At 40.6% G+C, this 21,565-nt stretch overlaps 1 protein-coding gene across 1 annotated transcript in view; it reads right to left on the minus strand.

The window, feature by feature from the left end:
- Positions 1 to 18,076, minus strand: part of LOC108781875 (fibrillin-3) — a 39,632-nt gene extending 21,556 nt beyond the window's left edge. Inside the window, exons 1-10 of the mRNA XM_018549992.1 lie at positions 18,035 to 18,076; positions 17,738 to 17,919; positions 13,649 to 13,851; positions 9,453 to 9,783; positions 8,663 to 8,814; positions 7,768 to 7,899; positions 6,620 to 6,742; positions 5,944 to 6,201; positions 5,323 to 5,574; positions 1,061 to 4,936 (exon numbers count right to left, since the gene is read on the minus strand). Coding sequence (XP_018405494.1) covers positions 1,061 to 4,936; positions 5,323 to 5,574; positions 5,944 to 6,201; positions 6,620 to 6,742; positions 7,768 to 7,899; positions 8,663 to 8,814; positions 9,453 to 9,783; positions 13,649 to 13,851; positions 17,738 to 17,919; positions 18,035 to 18,076 — 5,551 coding nt within the window. The remainder of the gene's footprint in view (positions 1 to 1,060; positions 4,937 to 5,322; positions 5,575 to 5,943; positions 6,202 to 6,619; positions 6,743 to 7,767; positions 7,900 to 8,662; positions 8,815 to 9,452; positions 9,784 to 13,648; positions 13,852 to 17,737; positions 17,920 to 18,034) is intronic.
- Between the last annotated feature and the right edge of the window lie 3,489 nt (positions 18,077 to 21,565).

The raw sequence follows: 21,565 nt of genomic DNA on the forward strand, positions 1-21,565 counted from the left end.
TTTTTTTTTTTTTTTTAAGAAAAAAACACCTCATCAACGTGAAATAGAAATTCCTTTGTGACTTACATGAGTATTCAGTAACGACGATTAATCCTTAAATAATATAGCCGATTCATTCCTGTACGTATCATTATTTCAAGCCTTTCGTATCTCCAAAAGGTCTTTTTCGTGATGCGAGTAGCTCTTTTCTAAAAAGACTTTAGGATGATGAGAATATAAGTGAGGAACAGCAACGTGAAATTTAAGTTTCAAGCAGTGAAGAAGCAAAGTTGCGAGCGGCCGACATATGCCATGCTGTTAGAAGCTTTTTTTTGTAAGTTACTATTTAGGAAGCAAACATTTTTTCACTAAATGTTTGTTTATGATCTATGTTTGTATATACAATACATGTATTAAAAAAATATAAAAATATTCTTATAAAAATATTCTTATAAAAAAAGCTGTAAGATTATCATAGTAGTGAAAAAAGCATTTAAGGTGCCGAAAATATTTTCTCGTTGTTACATACATTTTTGTATTTGTTTACAATATGACAATTGTGTAAAAATAATTTATTAAAAAATTCAAATAAACGATGAAAAGCTTGATTTAATTTTACTTTAACGTTATGTTTAGTCGAATGTTAAAATGAAATTAAATCAAGTTTTTCATCGTTTGTTTGAATTTTTCAATAAATTATTTTTACTAATTTTTGACTCTTGTCAGTCTAATTGTCATTTTTATATTAAGAGTCCTGTTATTAAAATATTATTTTTGTTTACAATATTAAAAACTAAAACTCATATTAAACTTCTTTATTCTGTATTTATTATAAAATCTCAATTTTTAAAATAATTCTTTAATCACACGTTTCCTTAAATGTAATATAGTTGGAACGTTTATTTTCTCTTCAATAATTTTCCAGAAGTCTTCAACGGATTTTTTTAGAATTCCTCTTTACAATCGTGATATCGTCAAATTTAGTCTACGAATAAATCATCAATAACTTATACACTTAAAGCTGCCAAGATTTATATCATGGGACATAAAATCGAGATTTATTATCAGTTATGTCGCTTACCTTCACAAGTAGAATTGAGCATTTTTTGGAATCCCTCCTTACATTTGCACTCGTACGAGCCAAGATTGTTGACGCAAATTTGATCGCAGCCGTGCTGGTCTTCGCACTCGTCAATATCACGACATTTGAAACCATCGATCTCGTCCTTTTGGAAGCCTTTCTCGCACGAACATATCACGGTACCGTTCACCGCTGCGCAAATCTGCTCGCAGCCACCATTACGGTCTCGGCATGGATCGAACAGTCGGCAGGATCCGTTCCACGATTCATGATTCGGTGGACATTCACAGCGGAAGAAGCCCGGAGTGTTAACACACTCGTGATCACAACCGCCGTTGTCGCTCGCGCACTCATCGATATCGACGCAAGTCTTCTCGTCCTGCGACAGCTCGTAGCCGGTCGGACAGGAGCAAGAGTGGCCGCCGATGGTGTTGGTGCAATTATGCGAGCACTCGCCATTTCGCTCGAGACACTCGTCGATATCCAGGCAGGTGAAATTGTCGGGGTGCAAATAATGTCCTTTGTAGCAAGTGCACGTGTAACCGCCTAGCAAGTTCACGCAGTCATGCGTGCAATTGTGATGGCCGGTCAGACACTCGTCCACGTCCACGCACTTCTTCCGGTCGTCCGGCATCAGAATGTAGCCGAGTGGACACTCGCAGTCATAACCGCCCTCGGTATTCGCGCAGATGTGAGAACAGCCCGGCGATTCCACGTCGTTCTCAAATTCCTCGCACTCGTTAATGTCCTCGCAGGTCTTAAGATCGCGCCTCAGGCGGTAGCCGAGCGGACAGGAGCAACGAGTGCTCGGAATACCATCGGGACCCTCCACCGGATGGCAATGATGGGAGCAGTTCCCGTTACCGTTTCTGCAACCATCCACCAAAACGCAGGTCTTGTTGTTTTGTTCTAAAACGTATCCCATTGGACACTGACACCTGAAAGTGCCGACTAGGTTCACGCAGGAGTGCGAGCATCCTGCGTTCTCGAGTTGACATTCGTCGACGTCGTCGCACAGGGTCGGATCTTGAGGATTCTGCGAGAAGCCGGCGTTGCAGCTGCAATCGAAGCCGCCGAGAACGTTCAGACATTGATGGGTGCAGTTGTCCAACAGCTCCAGGCACTCGTCGATGTCCGCGCAGGTAGCGTTGTCCCGCGGTGATAGACGGTAGCCCGCGGGACACTCGCAGACGATCGAACCGTTCGCGAAAGTACAGGTATCCGAGCACTCGCCGTTATTAACGAGACACCCGTTCTCACGAATACAAAGAGTGTCGTCGTCCTGAGCCAAGGACATTCCTACGGGACACGAGCACGTCACGTTACCGTCATGATCGTGGCAGAAATGAGAGCAACCGCCATTCTCGATCGCGCACCCGTCTTCTTGCACGCAGAGTCTTTGATCCTCCGCTAGAATCATACCGGGTGGACAGGCGCAGGTCACATTGCCGGCTTCATGGTAACACAAATGAGAACAGCCACCGTTGTCCTGCAGACAATCGTTTTCATACGTACACAGCGTTTCCTCGGACAGTGCCATTCCAGGCGGACAGGAGCAGAATAACCGGTCGTCCTCGTGATGACAGAAGTGCGAACAGCCCCCGTTATCGATGGAACACGCGTTTATCTCTACGCACGTCTTGCCGTCGTCCTTCAACAGCTCGTAATTTTCAGGACACGCGCACTCGACGCTACCCTCCGTGTTCGCACAAAGATGCGAGCATCCTCCGTTGTCTCGAACACACTCGTTAACGTCCTCGCAGATCCTGCCATCATCGCCGATTTGATATCCCGCGGGACACGAGCACGCGTAAGTATCGTTATGATTTGTGCAACTGTGCGAACAAGGATTGTTCGAGGCGGTGCACCAGTCCACGACCTCGCACGTTTTATCGTCATCTTGTAGCTCATATCCTTTAGGACAGGTGCAGTTGTAAGTGCCGTTCGTATTGAAACATCCGTGAGAGCAGTCGGCCTCTTCGGACGAACACTCGTCGACATATCGACAGGTTCTGTGATCGTCCTCCAACCAAAATCCCGAGGGACACCGACAACGGTAAGCACCTTCGACGTTTATGCATACGTGACTGCACGCATGGGAGCCTTCGGAACACTCGTCCACATCTCGACAAGTCCTCCCATCATCCAGTATCTCGTGTCCTTCCGGACAACCGCAACGAACGCTGTCACCATCCCGTTCGCACGTGTGTGAGCAACCGTGATCCTTGGAGCAAGGATCATCGAGCAACTCCTGGCAGGTCCTAGAGTCCTCTCGCAGTCGCCAACCGGAAGGACACTCGCAGTGGTAAGAGCCGTCGGTGTTAATACATTCGTGGGAACAATTGTGCGTCTGTTTATCCTGGCACTCGTCAGTGTCCTCGCAAATACGCTCTTCACGTGAGTAAGCGTATCCCGCAGGACAGGTACAGTTATTATTCCCTTGAGATGACGCGCATTCGTCTTCTGGGATCACTGCGCACGTGCGATTATCCTCTTCAAGCTCCATTCCCACCGGGCAGAGGCACGAATAGGAACCTTCATGGTTTCTGCAGTCGTGACTGCAGCCGTTCGTCGCCTGGTCCTCGCACTCGTTCCTATCCTTGCACGTGTCCCCGTCGAGAAGATACCCCGCAGGACACTCGCATTTATAACCCACGTCTGACGGAACGCACGAATGCGAGCACGAGGAATTGGCGCAGGGATCGCTTCTCGCGCAAGTGAAACCGTCGTCCTCCAGGACCCAGCCGGAGGGACACGAGCATTGATAAGACCCGTACACGTTGTAGCACAAATGCGAACACTCGTATTCGCCCTCGAGACACTCGTCGACGTCCCGACACTGACCGCCCTCGTTCTGTCGAAGTCCCGAAGGACACGCCGGATCCCCGCAAGTGAGACCGTCCACGAGAAGCTTCATATTCCGTGGACAAGCGCATCTGTAACTTCCGACGGCGTTGACGCACTCGTGCGAACAATCGTGCTCGTCCTCGAGACACTCGTCCACATCCAGGCAGGTTTTCCCGTCCTGTTGCAAGACGTATCCCTCTCGGCAGACGCACCTGTAGGTGTCCCGCTCCTTCTCGCAGGCGTGACCGCAATTCGCGGTTCCGCACACGTCGGACGGTACGCAGCTTCTGCCGGTATCGTCCAGGGACATGTCGCCAGGACACCCGCACTTGTAAGCACCCGCCTCGTTCTCGCACTCGTGCGAGCACCCGTGCGATCCTCCCGCGCACTCGTCCACGTCGGCGCAGGATCTGCCGTCGACGTCCAGGGCGAATCCCGAATGACAGACGCATTCGTATCCGCCGTGGAGATTCACGCATCGGTGCTGGCAGCCGTGGTCGTCCCCGCCACACTCGTCCACGTCGGTGCAGTTGAATTTGCTCGCGCGCTCGAGGATCTCCAGGCCGTTCGGACACGTGCAGACGAAACTGCCGTTCAGATTAACGCACGAATGCGAACACGGGGTCTCCCGGGTGCACTCGTCGACGTCCGTGCAGGTCGCGCGGTCGTCCGACAGTTCGTATCCAGTCGGGCAGACGCATCGCGATCCCTCCGCGGTGTCCTCGCAGGTGTGGGAACAGGGTTTCGACAGGCGCCGGCTGAAGCAAGTCCTGAGGTCCTCGGCGCAAGTTACGTTGTCGTCCGTCAGCATGAACCCCGAGAAACACTCGCACACGTACGCTCCGGCGGTGTTGCGACAGATGTGCGAACACGGCATGGGTGATACGTCACACTCGTCCACGTCCTCGCACGTCGCCCCGTCTTCCGCGAGCACGTAACCAGCCCGACAAGCGCAATGATAGCCGCCCGGCTCCTTTACGCACTCGTGCTGGCAGCGGTGCGTTTCGTTCTTAACGCACTCTTTTATATCTGGAAAAGAATTGTCGCAGTTTGACGTTCTTTTTCCCAGTTAATCCAGTCAGCTAGATTTTATTCGAGCAAATTTGTATTTGAGTCTTGCTTACATATCGCGAGGAAGATGCATTAAAAAATGTAAGAAATAAATAAATGCGGAAAGTTATCAAGAGCGGAGAGAATTTCAACGTTTCACTTGAAAATATTCAAAGTTTAGAAAATAAGGAGGAGTAAATAGCAGGAAGTTGCCACAGCGAAGAATATCAACATTTTTTCACTTGAAAATATTTACACATTAAAAGTCTGTATATATTTAGATATTTTAATTGACAATCGAATTATTATAAAATTACGATAATTGTTATTAATACAACTTTGCGTGTGCTGAAAAGTACACTTACCAACGCATTCTAAATTTTCATTCGTCTTAAAGCCACTTTCGCACTGCGAGCTCTGCGGCAGTTTAGTAATCTCTTCTTCATAATCATAATTCTCACTGTTCTCGTATTCGTCATCATCGTAGTCCTCTTCTCGAAGAATCTTCGTTACCACGTAAGGATGTATTCTACTCGTGCACTTGTACGATCCCACTGTGTTCTCGCATTCGGTGTTCTCCGCGCATATCTCCGGAGTCACCTCGCATTCGTTAACATCTAAAGAAAGAAGACAACTCAGATTTTATCCGTTCTTTTTGCAGAAGAAAAAAGATAAGTCAGACTTTATAACGTTGTTTTTGCTGTTAAATATGAATGAAATTCCAATGAAGTAAAAGAAGCTAAATAATCTAATTGTAAGTACAAAATATCATAAATAATGTAAATATTGGACAATCGATCGGTCTAAATTATAAGAAGGAAATTAGAATTTGTAAAAGATGATCGATGCAATTAAATCTCAGTTAGCGGTGCAATTAATACAATAAACAATTAAACTTTCAAACACAAACATTTCAATAATTTATTACAAAAGATCGAAAATAGGAGATATGGTACGGGTCGAAAACAAGTATGAGATGTATTTACCCTGACAGGTTTTCCAATCGTTCGTCAGATAAAAACCATCCGAGCAGAGGCAGAAGACGCTCCCGGGCGTGTTTAAACACAGGTGAGAACAATTCGCGTTGTTCAACGCGCACTCGTCGATGTCTTCGCAAGTGTGATTGTCGGCAGCTAATTTGTACCCGGGGATATCCGCGCAACTGCACTCGTAGCTTCCTTCGAGATTGCGACAAGTACCTTGGCAAGGACCATGCCCATTGTTCGAGAAGCATTCATTGATATCTGAGCAATAATTACGTGCTTTACAGAGAGTTTTTCCCTCGACGAGTTCATTTATTAAATAACAAATTAAATCGGAGCTAAAATTAATTGCTTTTTGAAGCAGCAAAGTGTAGACTTTACTCTCGAAAATTGAAAAACAACGTTGAAAAAAGAAGCAAAAATATTCTACTTCCTGAAAAAGAGTGACGATTTTCAATTCTTTTCCAAAAAGTGAAATATTTCCACTCTTTTTAAGGGAGGTTACGCGTTTTCACTTTCTTGGAGTGAGATTTCACTGCAAGAAATTTAAGAGTGTAGATGACACAAACGTGTAACTGTAAATGGAGAAAGTAAATACGTCGGCACAAAGAGGAACCGACGAGTATTAGTATTGTAAATATTTGTCAAAGATAGACATCTTTCTTTCTATATGACTAACCTTGGCAGGAACGGCCATCGGTTCCCAGCTGAAAACCACGATGACACTCGCAAGAGTACGAGCCGGGTTCGTTGCGACAAATATCGGTGCATTTTGCTGTACCTTCCGCACACTCGTCGACGTCTGAGAGAATATCAAAGAGAAAAGGAAAATCGATAATCGAATTTTAAGCACTTCGCAGTTTTATAAATGGTACAACAACATTATAATTAAATTGTGAAAAATTCGTGTAACTTTATTTCTCTCTTTTTTTTTTGTTTTTTTTTACAAAGAGTGAAGATTGATGAAATTTTTAACGCAAACGAGACGGAGCTACACCAAATCGGATAATTAATTGACGCGTTCCGCTTAAGATCGCTCTACTTTTTCTTGTGTTAGAATGATTTCTAACAGTTATTTATTATCATTTTATTGTGGAATGAGAGATTCAATGGCAATAATCCCGTGTTATCGACACGCTGGAATATCACGTGTTGTAATACTCGGACTACGTTACACGCTGATCGAGCAATCATCGGGCTACAAACGCGATACGATCTGCAAACATGCGATGTATTACAGAGAGGGGTGAAAATAGAAAACTGGTAAACGCCGAGAAATGTCCGAATCGATAACAGCTTTTAAACTCGATATCGCGCCGATATTGTGCAACAATATGCGCAATCCGACTCTTAAATAATCCGATACACTCGAAAACCGATAATCCCATTATTAAGACGGTGGTGGTTTACGGCGGATATATGTTTTCGAGAGCGCTAAAATTACTGCTCGTATATATATATATATATATATACACATACATACGTATATCTCTAGCTAAAATTATTTTCACCCCGACAACATGGATTATTCGCGCGTGCATTCGTGGTTTCTATAAATTTGCGAATATAAAGTGCAACAGATGAAAAACCGGCATGTCGAAAACAGGTAATATAACGAATCGATAGGAGCTGGTAGTCAATACGAAGATGGTACGCGAATTTCGTGGGGAAATATCGACGAAAATATCACATGTCGAGTAAAAGAGAAAGAGGAAGAGAGAGAGAGAGAGAGAGAGAGAGAGTGCGCGCGTGAGTTTGACTTTTCCTCAAAAGATATAAAAATGTGAAATATGCAGTTGTGAATTTATATGTGGCTGTATGGATTACCGATACAGGACGGTCCTTTAGCTCGAAAGCCGTCGAAGCAGGAGCACTTTATGCCGCTTGGCGTATCCTCACACACGTGTTCGCATTCGCCCGTTCCCTGATCGCAGCGTTTCACCTTATCCGTTGGGGTTTCTGCTACAGCAAAACACATTTCGCAACAACTGCGTGCACACGCGTGTGCAAGCGGATTTTTACATAATAGATTTAATTTAACGAGAGAAAGAATCCTGTTTCCGATGCGACTATGATCTCGGTGCTTGATAATATTATAATGGAGAAAAATTTGCAAATATTAAAATTATTAGGAGTATAAATAAGTTTCCGCCGTTTGACAAAAGATGGCGCCAACAGTATGTTATATGGTTAAAATTGTCTGCTGTAAAACGTCATATCGTAAGGTTGGACATCTGGCAACAACATAACCTTGAAATATTAGCGATTTTGTATCTTTTTTCGTGTGAAAATGTCGAAATTTTTGAGCCAAATAAGCGTCATTTGCGGGAGCTTTTGATTTACTTCTATAATTTGAAAAAATCTGCAGCTGAGGAGCATCGATTGCTTGTAGAAGCATATGGTGAGTTCTCTCTTATGTGAGAGAAGTTGAGTGGTTTCAAAAGTTTAAGAACGGTGAATTTGACGTCGAAGACAAAGAACGTATAGATTCGACGTTTCTTGTTTTTTCGACGTGGAATCCACCAATTACCAGAAAAATGGGAAAGAGTAGTGGCTAGCGATGGACAATACTTCGAATAAAACATTAGATACCGTTCTTTCACAATAAATGCTCAATTTTTGATGAAAAAACGGCGGAAACTTATTTATACACAAAGAATAATTAACGTGTACATTATGATTGTAATACTGAGCAGTGATAATATTTTTATTCGTGGCTTACGATTGTCCCTCACGCATCTCGGACGACGTCCCAGCCAGGTGCCGTTACTGCAAAAAAGCCTGTCCGTCGTCGAATCCACGAAGACGTAACCATCCGCGCACTCGTAAACCGCAACCAGATATCGATTGTACGGCGGCAGTATGTTCTTTCTTCTATAGGACAATACACATCCTATTATAGGTATGTACATATATTAACCTTTCACGGTCCTACGTCGAGTTGAACTCGATATACTGCGTCGCGGTAGCCTATCGTATAATTCTTCAAGCATTCGAAACGGTGCAATTATAATCGGCGAGCTATATTTTTAAAGTCTCTGTAAATTTCTCCAAGTAATAAAAAATTCTTTGATTCATGATAGACCAGCGGATAAAATTGGGAATAAAATACTCGGCTCATTTATGAAAACAGTTTTGGATGCAGATGGTTGAGACAGTCGGAATTTGAAGGAATTCTAAATGGATTTTAGAATGTTAAAGAAAATAATCTTGTTAAAGCTCGTGAAAGAAAAGAAAGCAACAGGAAATTAAAACCAATTTAGAGTTGTTCTATTTTTTTTTTAGCTATTACGTTTCTTCTCGTAGTCATAACTAATTACTTTTCAAATTAGTTACATAATTATTTGTATATAGAGTCTATAAATAGACATAAATATACGTAACAAAATGTATATATGTAAACACACTTAATTGAAGAAAGTTGACGTTAATTTCCTGTTACTTTTTAAGCACAAGATAAAGCTCTTCGTTATTTCAGAGTTGTTTTACAGCTTGTTTGTGCAACAACAAACCTGGCGTATTTGGCGGGTCGAGCATGCTCGATCGAAGGGGCCTTGATGAGTCCCTTTCTGAGGATTTTCTTCGCAGCACAGCTGATGTCTAGTTGGGACACTACGGTTTCATTTAATCTTGTTGCCGTAGGTAGTCTTGACGAGGATTTCACCGGCCTCTTCCTTTTCTTTTTCCTCTTCTTGCCCTCCTTTGTTTTTCTCTGCTTTTTTAAATCGTCTATCCTCTCTAGCGCCTTAAGACGATCCCTCGCGATTTGTACCTTGCTCCTGTCCGGAGCGATTGGTTCATCGCCGACGTAAAGTTCATGACGGAAACGTTGCGTTATAATATCTACACAGAAACATAACGTAACGTCACAGCTAAGTACCTCCTATTTCGCGAATAGAATAATGTAATTGCTGCAAATTGTTAACGAATAATAAACGTAAATATTCGTTCACCGCCAAAATCATTAGCGCCTTGCACATTTATTGTGCTAGCACAAATAAAATCCATTTTGCAATTATAATTAAAGGAATTTTAATTAAATTCTCGTCGCACACTCATACATGTCCGCCGAATGGACTTTAAATAGAATATTCGTTTTACCGAGTAAAAATGTTTCTAGAGATATTCCGGCGTTAGCTTTACATCACAGAGGGGATTAATCTCATTGGATATACGTACGGTGATCCAACATGGAGACAGGATACTTTTACCGCCTTTTATCGCGCACGGGAATGTTATCATGTATTTTTTACACGCATAATACCCGCATCAGCTAAGTAACGCGTAAAGCAGTCGAGTACGCGCTATTCACACTCATTTGTAAATCCGCCAAGATTATCTTCCATAAAAATCTACACTTCCATACAACCCAGAAACGAGAGAAGACATTTACTATCTCTAATAAAAAAAACCTCTTTGAGAAAAAAGAAAATATATACACCAAGTAGTGCATATAAAAAAGAATATCAAATATTACATCCTTCCTTAAAAAATGTTTCCTTTCTGACAGTTTTCACGATAATTATTTTTAATTTGTTATTCATAAATTCGAACTTTCGACGACCCGCCAGCTTTTCGTTATATATAATCATACTATCCGAACTCTTATAGAGATTTCTCGCGTTGGACGGTATTCTCAAATAATTTACGCGCGCCTAATCATTGATGAACGCAAGCTACTGACTCGGGTAAGCTCCTCTCGACAAGCACACAAGCGGCGCATCCCGATCAAAGCCTCAATCCAAAGGGAGACAGGAAGGTGGGGGGACGTATGCTTGTAACGTCCGGGCGGGTGTATGACTTGGCGGCTTATCTCCATCGAGGCGAATGCGAGCTATGTTATGTCGGCGAATCTCGTGCCGCCGATATAGCCAGACGCGATGGAACGAGGAGCGTTCCTGAAGCACCGAAACGCTACCCCGCGAATTTTCCCCATCCAGGAATTCCGTCCACGCCGCTTCTGGTCGCTAAAGGGATACGTCATCGAGGGGATACGGCCAGATATTAGTTTCGACAGTCATCGATATCGTCGATTCGTGATGACAGGTATAAACAGCACGTGTGAATAATGAAGATAAAATCTTCGCAGTTATTTGATGCGAATAATACGACGATGGTTATTATACAGGCTTAAATTAACAATCCGGTCGCTGCCTCCACCGTATTTTCTCCCTTTCTTTTTTCTTAATTACAAAAGTTCACCGATTCTGAGAGTGCAAAGAACGGAAGACACCCTATATATTTGCACCAGTCTTGGGAGCAATGCCAACCCCCGGCTTAAGATATGCCGATAACTTGAGCATCGGTGAAAATTGAATCCTACGGTAAAGTCGTGTTTCCACAAATCATAGGAATGGGCGTCTTGGGTAAATTGTTCTTCGAAACTTTCAGGTCCCTTCCGACATATCTCTCCCCTCCTCTCGCGCGGCCGCCTTTTTCATAAAAATGTTTTAAGTATATGTTCCCCGATTCTAGCTTAGATTAAAGCCGTAATCACACTAGCGATCGTGATTGACAATTGAGGATTACTTTTCAACCAATCAGAGCAAAGTAGTCACTGATTGCTTTCCTCTAACTGGTTGAAAAGTAATCCTTAATTGTCAGTCACAATCGCACAATCACTATAGTGTGATTACGACTTTAATCTAAGATAGAATTGGAACTATACTTAAGGGGGGAGGGGGGGGGGGGAGGTATTTTAACTTTTTTTTAACCATTTTTTAAAAATTTTTTTTTTTATCTGAATGTACAATGTCTCAAGATTATTGTGTGAAAATTTGTAGCCGATCGGAGCAAAATTAACGGAGATATGGAATTTTAAGTGTCCGTTGCTCCGACTCGATTTCGTATACCTGCCCAGCAGCTGGGCGAAGCGGTTGCCTAGCAGCTGTTTCGTGTGCGAATAACTTTTTTTCTTCTGCTGTAAACGAAGAGAAAGAAGCAGTGTGCAGAGTAAATAATATACAAGATACATCGATGACTCTGTGTAAGTATAGACAAAACACTCGGTCATTTCTACTGTACAAAACTTTAAAGCGTTTTTGTCACACTTAGCATTTTCCAAGTCGGTGCACACTGTAACTCAAAATCTACTGCACCGATCGTTTTAAAATTTGGTACACTCTTTCTACACATAAATCACAAGGTAACGCTGTCGAGTTTTTATTTTTTTTTTTTAGTAATTATTATTTATTTTACAATAACAAATTTACCGATTTTTTATAGCAAAAATCGATTTTTGACTTCCAAGTGTTACCAAAAATTTAAAAATCGATTAAAAAAAAAATCGACAGCGTTACCTTGAGAAACTTATTAACTAACTAAAAAATTTTGGTTTTTTAACATCAGATGATCCAGTAACGAGTTATCGCACCGCAAGACACCCTTTTTTCGAGGCGCCTCCGAAAATTGCGTGCCAATTGTTTCTCCATATTTTTCGTTCAAATTTTCACGAAATATTCTTCAAACATTGTATTATTAAAATAAAATTACCCAAATACACTGGAACTAACCATAGCTTATAAAAAAATTCATGAATATATGCTTTTTTTTCATCGAATTAACCTTACCCCCCCCCCCCCCCCTTAAAACATTTTTAGTGTGTGATTACGACTTAACGCGGATCGAATCTAATCGAACGATATGGAGCGTTTAATTTAACAGCGTTTAATTTCACAGAACATAACCCTTCTTGTATTCACACTTTTGAATAATTAGGTATCTGACTGTAGAAATTATACATAACTGTGTCAAGAAATGGAAAATAATGCTTTTTAGTGTAGATATACACTAAGATGAAATTTATCTCTGAATCGTACGTTGCGATCAAAGTGAACAATGAAAGGAAGCGAGTTTAATCATCATATCCAGCAATCTCCGTCTGTCGATCATGAGTCCGGGGGGGGTGTCCGATTGACTAAGCAAAAGCTTGATTTGCGTTACGATATTAAGAGCGAGTTTGACGCTGCGAGTCCCTTTATTTCGACAGCACGATGTCTCGCAGTAAACGGATTTGTCCGTCAGTTCTATTGAACGCGCGCGACGAGGCTTCATCCGAGCCAGGCACGAGGAGTTAAGCTCGCCTTTCATGTGGATAATTGACTTACGTCGATCAAATTAGTATAATGCCGCATAGCTATGGACATCGCGGGGACATCATGCGATACGTTGTGATACGCACAAATCGTTAATTTACTCCGATTCCAATTTGAGATATTAATTCAAAATACTTCTTAACGTAAATATTGTATGTCCGGAATGGACGCGTGATTTGCAAATGGTGTTAATTAAGTTGTCTGTACAATATATATATATATATATATAAACATAAATCGTTGATAAACAATATAAATTGGCGCGCAGAATTGTTTAAACTGAAGTCCCATTTCTCAATAATACTATTTATATACTGTAATTATTGAGGACGTGACGCACAAATATATTCGGATCGACTGAACGAATAAATCATCGAGGTGACGATTAATCGCTGTTAAGCTGAAGAAGCGAAACAAATACGTTCCGCGAACGGACGAATGTCAATTGAGTAAAAGTATAACGGTCGACGTGGAACGCGGGATGGAGATTGATATACGTCGTAGATTCCGCGCCCGATTAATCCCGACGAGAGACTGCTTGAACTTTTGAGACTTGCGTTCTCACGTAACGACTTCACGACGCCGGTTCGTTTAAAGCAGAAGCGATATCTTACTGGGCACGCATTTCGGGACGGGTCGATCCCAACCGTCAGCGGTACAAGTCGCTATCTTGCGACCCCTCAGCATACGGCCGGCCTCGCACGAGAACACAATCTGCAGAGTACCGTCCTCGAGAACGCTCTCCCGGACGGTTCCCCACTGCGGTGGCCGCACCGCAGGACAATCGCCGAGGATCCCTGAAAGCAAGGAAAACAGGCTTTACGATCGCTTATCACAAATGCATAAGCTATAAACACTAGAAGCTACGACGGCACGCTGAATTGGCACTTTTGGACGGAAATTTCACGTGCCATTAAATCTCCCACATTTTCCGAAAGTCCAGTCCAGCGATATTCAGTCAGATTAAACGTATATTAAGTTTTATGTATTATTTATTGTACGTATAATAAGTATGTGAGAGAAACTGAGAGAATTGCAACGCGGACGACATTATTGCGATGTATACTAGAGAAGTGATAATCTTTCATTCCTCACATCCAATTGACAATTCAAATAATAGTGTCATCCGAGATACACTTACTTTAGTAATGATTTTTTGGTTTTTTATGATTTTGATCTAAAATTGAATTTTGTTATGAAGCGCTTTGATGTTTGAGATCGCACATCAGATCTGTCAATTTGAATGTGACTCTTTTCAAATATATTAAGAGGAAATTTTGTATGCTGAGGATGACTCTCCAAAGTAGAGTCGAAACGTTCACATATTATTAATAAATGGAATTCAATTCACATATCAACAACCATGGTAACTCTCATTAGCCTGATCCTGGGATCGTTCTTTTTTGTTGGTTTCTTACAATTAATGTAGTAGTATAAGAAGTGACTGTAGAATGCACTCGCTATTTAAGATAAATATTATTATATGTTTTCGATGGTTTTAATGTATAAGGAGGGAATAGGGAGTTGCGAATAGTTAAAGAAAAAGTTAAAGCCGAGGTTATATTTATTAATTACGAAAGTCTTTATTCAAAGGATATTAGCTTAAACTAGAATATAATTAGCATTTATATATTATTAATGTAAGTGTAATTTTAAACAAGAACCAAAACCGATTCAGCAAACCTCCTTGCATGGCAACGATACCTAATTTCAAACAGTAAAGATTTTGTATTTTATTTAATAAAATTATAATTACACATTGATAATATATAGACAATATAAACAATAATGTTGATTATCGTAGTTTTAAGCCAAATAATTGGAGAATTTTTTAAATAAAGATTTTTATTAATCGCGCGACAAATAATCGATAGCGTCATTTAGCTTTTTCCTTAAGAGGTTAGTCCACTTTGGAGGCCTTAAAGTCGTACCTTATTTTGAGAGGTAATAATTAAAAAACTATACATAATACAAAAAATCTTTTTATAAACATTTGTTGCTCGTACTTTGGTGTACAAAATTGTTAATTCGTCAATAATTATAAAAAAAGAATGGCGGCGCTGCAGCACGTTTTTTGGAGGCCTTGCTTAAATAACGAATGCATCCGAGATGGATAGCAGAATAGATCCAAAGTATGTTTTAGCCAAAAAAAAAAAATTATTTGTAATCTGCTGTGAAATTTGTTAGAGAAATATCTGGCAGAATTAAAAAATATTGAAAAATGTGAAAATGGTGAAAATTCCTAAAAAAAAGATATTCAATTTTCACGTGAAAATTCGACATAAAAATATGGATTACTAAAAATGTATATAAGTTATCGCAAAAACCAAACATAGTAATTTTGGTATCCACCGTTTTTGAAAAAAGCCAGATTAAAGTTTCAAGTCAACGTTATTTTGTATATAAGACAATACGACATAATCGACTGTATCTTTATTAATATTTGAAATTTCGCGTTCGGATTAAAAATTTTACATTTTTAAGACCACAAATCGATTTAAACGACAAAAACTTGTTCGATTTTCTGAAAGTTTCAGGATGGACTAACCCCTTAAGGCCCGAATCGAACTACGCATTGAAGATTAAGATTAAAGATTGAAAGATTCAATTTCGACTAATCAAAATAATAGGAGCTAAAATTCCTTTATTATCCTCATTGGTCGAATTTCAATTTTTAATCTTCAATCTCAATTTTCAATGCAGAGTCTGATTTCGGCCTAAGTTCCTCCTCACTCTATTCTACGCATACATCAATACTTGCATATAATTGTATTTAGAAATATTGCTTTTAAATAAATGTTTCAGTACTATAAATCACGGTTTGCGATTAGAAAATTAAAATTTTCTATTGTGCTTCCACGTGCATTCCATGAGTATCGCACGATCGTACGACACAATAAGTACCGTACATCCTGACAATGCACGTACTCCGGCAGTAAGTCCCGCCACGAGAAAGAGGGAAAGACGTGTGTCAAGCACGTGGGGGATCCCGCGGTCGCGCAGGCACGGTGTGTGTGTGACGCGGGATTAAAATTGAATAATTCCGCGGCAATATAATATACGGCCACGTCGTGACGTCTCTGGCGTACCGTCGCAAAAATTTTTACCGTATAGGACAGGACCACCGGCCGCATGGCGATGCGATGCGATGTCAACGAGACGAACGTGGCTGGAGTAAAATAAATCGTCCTGGGGAACGTGAGAGTCGCGAAAACGAACGACCTTCGTTTTATTCGCGCGCGTGGAAACGCATTTTTCGAACCTATATCGAGAACTCTACCTTGGGTATATCTGTGACGATTTCCAAGCCGATTTTTTTCTTGTCAAAAATTCCACATCTTTGCATTTTTCATCACGAGGGCCGTATTAGCCGCGCGCAAAAAAGCGATAGTTTTATGCGATTCCATTTTTGCAGCATGCATAAACGGTAAAAAGCGCTTCGTTTTATTGCGCTTTAACAGAATTTTCACATTTATTCACGGGCAACAAATCTCTGGTGAACATTAAAAATTCTCGGTAAAGGGAACATAAATTTTCAAACGGCTAGTCCCTCTCTTTAAAGTATCTCTTCCTCTCTGCTGTCGGGCCTTTCATACAGTCTATCAACCAGTGATAAAACGGCCAGTAGTAAAACTTGGGACAACTTGCGGTTTACCTCTCTCCCTCCCTCCCTCTCTCTCTCTCTTTCTCTCTCTCTCTCTCCCGCGCTATTATACAAAATGCATCGTAAATTGTCGTGAACATACTGCCAACGTATACCGGGGCGTCAAGATTCTAATTTTCTCTCTTATACATATATATTTAAGTTTCCTTATTAATTTGTCCCTTCCAGGAGCATAGCCGCGCTTCTGATGAACGCGGCAATAAGCAAATTCTTAAACGAATGACCTAAATCTCGATTCAAGCTGAAATTCGAATCAATTGAATTAAATTGTACGGTTTTCATCCTCTCTTTAAGAAGCTTAGACGCGATGTAAATCGGACACTTCATTAAATAAAGAGCGCACAAATTCCGTTGCCGAGACGCGTTCAAGTATTCAGCGTGTAATATTCTCCGCTTCGGATCCTCTCTCTCTTTTCTCCAAATGCGTTTTATCGCGCGGGGCGATCCATATAGTGCCTGTCGAAACGTTAACTTTTACAAAAGGGTCACGAGACATGACGCGGCTTCCCGCGAGATTAAGCGAGGAATTAAACGCTTAATTAAAGTAACTCGCGGGTAAGTAATTCATGTAATTGACTGCGGCCGACGAGTGAGTCTCGGTTTGCCTACCGCGCGTTTCCCATGCGGGAACGGGGCGAATATAATCCCCTATAGTCACTCGAGATTATTGGATTACCTCTCTGATCGATGAATCAAAGACTGCACGAAGCCGACGGTCGCTGGATCAGCGAATATGTCCGTATATCTCGAACCGAGTCGTCAATGGAGATCAATGGAATTTTACGTTTGATAATCTTTCGCACGTCGTTTCCGAACGCGTTTTGACGTATACAAGCGAAGAAAATAAAACACCGGGAACGGACGTGATATAAGAGCGCTGCGGCAAAATGATTCATATCGCTCCTATTCGTGCCCCTTAAATTAACGCGCTCCCTTCGACATGGACGTCGCATATACCGTTATAGTGATCGTAACACAGAAACGGTCAGGAACTGTATGGTATCGCAATTTACGTATCGATTCTCTTCCTTTCGCTTACTTGGTACGTTTTTCATTCCTTTCCCGGTTCTTTTTCTTTTTACCTCCGCGTCTATACCCATTGGTCCGCCACGCCAAGTATTGATCTTTCCTCCCGAAACATCCTTCAGCTTCCTCTTCGAGCAGTTCTCGTATGTGCAAACGACGCGCGATCAATGATCTCGGCTCCTCCGGTGTCAACGACTTTGACAGCGCGAGGTAAAGGACGGGTTAGTCACGGGGCGTCCATTAAGACCCCGTCACGATCGAAATCGCAGATTCGACGTGTCTACCTCTCTTAACGACGATATATACCCACCTTCGGTGGTGGCGATCTCGAGCCTGCCATCCGGCTCGTCATGCTTCCCGAACACAATCGTTGCGGATGTCGGGATAGGAAAAGAAAGCCCATCGAGACGTTCCGGCATAGAAACGCGCCGCCGGATATGCTTAAATAAAAAATCGACGCCTCGACGTGCCCTGGGAAAATATTATCAAATGCACTCTCTATATCTGCGAATATTCGGTCGCTGAATAATAGCGAGGGCGACCGGAAGGAAGTACTCTTTATATTCGCAAAACGTACATAGAAACGTCTGTCCGGAGATGCAAAATGCGAAAAAGTGCTGCAACTCGCATTAACGCGCGATCTCTTCCCTTTTTTACTTTAACAATTTTTTAAGTACGTGAGTGGATTTAACACTACGAGATATTTTTATACAAATTCTTACCGTGTTAATCGATATGAAGACCGATATGGATTTAAATCCACCATCCAAATCTTAAATATATACCGTATTTCGGCGTTAAGATAAACACCGTAGGTTTTAAATCCACACCCCTATTAAGACGTACTCTGGTGTTGATTCTGGAGTATTAATACCCCAATATGGTAAGAATTATATAAACATTGCATAACGTTAAATCCTACATCTATATATTTTGAAATAAAAATATTGGTCTGTGGTATTTTGAAATTTTCTTGTAATATTATCGAACGATCGGACGTACATCTCTAGAATTATAATTCCTTTATTCATCCATATCTTCTGCAATATTTTAGTTCTGTTCGCGTTGCTTGCATTTTTCGCATTCAGAAAATTTCCGCTTTCTCCCTCACTTCAATACCCAAATATATATTTATCTCGTTTTAAATGCAAAAACGTTCGCGTTCAAAGCAACGCGGATAAATCTTTTGTACAAAGAGTGTTATGGAAATAAATAAGAGAGAGAGGCTGCGGTACCAAGAGACATGCACCTTGGGATTAATATGTAATCATTACTTTTTTGTTAACAGTAACGAGATTTTTAATGCTGGCAGCCCAGTAACTAATTTAGTTGAAAAGTAATATAACTGCGAACAGTCGACGTTAAAAATCTCATTGTTGTTAGAAAAATAATAAATGCGTCCCACGGTAGAACACGTTAGATGTACCGTTTATCCCTTAAAAGCACGTGTGCTTTTTATATTCATCGAGGTACTTGTTTCGATAAATAAAAACAAAAACGTTCACCGCATATTTTATTTACATAACCCGGTACCGCTTAAGAACGGCCGATGCGGTTCGCGGAGGAAAAGTAGTTAATTTTCGTAGCCTCTGCTCTCGCATAAAAATCGATTCCCGTCTACTTTGCAGTGGCCGCCTCTGAATCGCCGCGTCGTTCGCGAGAGTATCGCGAATATATAAGGGGAGGAAAAAAATTTAAAAAGAAAAGAGTACCTCCCGTCTAAATTATTCGCGGCTTCCGCAAACAGCAGTCTTTGTCTTTTTTTTTTTCTTTTTTTCTTTCGAGGAAGATGGGAGATGTCGGTCACGTCGATTTATTTGCACCTTCTCGCGCCTCTCGGACCGGACTGACGTCCCTCGGTCGGGGCAATCTCGCCGCAACAGGAACAACGTTTTCCCATTTGGCAGTCCGAAACCGAAGACACCGCGCGCGACGACGACGTCGCCTTGTTCCCTTCCCCCGTGAATTTTTCACCCGATAAATCTGTCGTCACCAGAGGTTCCGCGCGCTACGCGGGAATAAGTAATGACGTTCGCGCGAAGGAGGAGCGCCGGGGAGGCGCTTCCTCCTCCTTCATCCCGCGCTTTCCCATCCTCCACGGCTGTCTAGCTTATACGCCCGGAGAGAACTGCGGGGCCCAAGTTTCGCGCGCTTTAATGCCATGGATTTTCTATAGCGCTTTTCCACGGACCTCCCGATATCTCTTAAACTTCGGCAATTATGCAGGAGACGGTTCTATAAAGAAATGTCCCGCGCTACACCGCGATAAATAGTTTCGCGTCTCCTTTCTTCTTCTTCTTTTTTTTTTTTTTTTTTTTTTTTTATTCACATATTTAACGCGACGTGAAATTTTGAAAGTTACTTCACGGAATCCTTGAAGTCTTCCTTAGACGATCTATTATTCGACGTCAGACTTCCGGAGAACATAGAATTCCATTTATACGCGTTTTATCGCGCAATTTTGCGACTTTCACATAATTACTCGGCACACAAAGTTATAAACAGAATTGTCTCTTCTAAATTAATTAATAATAATTCAGATACAAATTACACACGTTGTCCAGAATGGAGCTTTAGACTCGTGCGATTATTAATGTCACACGCGTCGCCATCTCATTACATACATAATTTCTCTCCTACTAACGTATGCTCTCTCTTATTAACCCCGTGTCTGCAATCTTTTTTCGCATAAGCCAAATTTTACTCTCAAATTTCACTCTCAAATTTTAATTCTTATTAAATGCAGATTTTAATGTTTAAGTTAAAAATTTATCTGTAAACATAGAGACGTTGAAAAATAACTCTAAATTTTTTGGAAGCCCAGAAATAGTGAAAAGACCAAAATTGCCGACGGAAAGAAAATATGATTACACTAATATTGGAAAATGTCACGTTTGCTAAAAAAAAAAAGTATTGTTCACTGATCTATGATATCAAATTTACACTAACGTGACAATAACGATGTATTCAGTAGGAACAATGGCGACTCACGTTGAGTTAATTTGACACTATAGTTATATTTAACAGTATTATTCAATTTGCACTCTTCCTTAAGAAACGGTTATCTTTAAGAATATTTTCTTGGTGTAGTAATCTTAAAATATATTTATATTATAGATTAAAAAAACTCATTAATATGTACTGAAAACGGTTATTTTTAAGAATATTTTCTTGGTGTAGTAATCTTAAAATATATTTATATTATATTGTCGATTAAAAAAACTCATTAATATGTACTGAAAACGGTTATCTTTAAGAATATTTTCTTGGTAGTAATCTTAAAATATATTTATATTATAGATTAAAAAACTCATTAATATGTACCCAAAATTTACTTTAAAATATTTATTTCCTTTAAAGAATATTATAAAAATTTGTTTTAATTTAACAATCTTAATTGAATTTTTTAAACTTACTAGTATTTAGAACATTTTTTGACTAAATTTGATGCTAGTGTGATATTCTTGTAAGAAGTCATTATTTGCTATAGTTATATTTAACAGTATTATTCAATTTGCACTCTTCCTTTTAAGAAACGGTTATCTTCAAGAATATTTTCTTGGCGGTAATCTTAAAATATATTTATATTAAAAATTAAAAAAGCTCATTAATATGTACTGAAAACGGTTATTTTTAAGAATATTTTCTTGGTAGTAATCTTAAAAAAAATATATATATTTATATATTATAGATTAAAAAAGACTCATTAATATGTACCCAAAATTTACTTTAAAATATTTATTTCCCTTTAAAAAATATTATAAAAATTTATTTTAATTTAACAATCTTAATTGAATTTTTTAAACTTATCTACTAGTATTTAGAACATTTCTTGAATAAA

The sequence above is a fragment of the Cyphomyrmex costatus genome, unplaced genomic scaffold (assembly GCF_001594065.2).
Source record: "Cyphomyrmex costatus isolate MS0001 unplaced genomic scaffold, Ccosl1.0 scaffold92, whole genome shotgun sequence".
In the NCBI taxonomy this organism is placed as follows: Eukaryota; Metazoa; Arthropoda; class Insecta; order Hymenoptera; family Formicidae; genus Cyphomyrmex; species Cyphomyrmex costatus.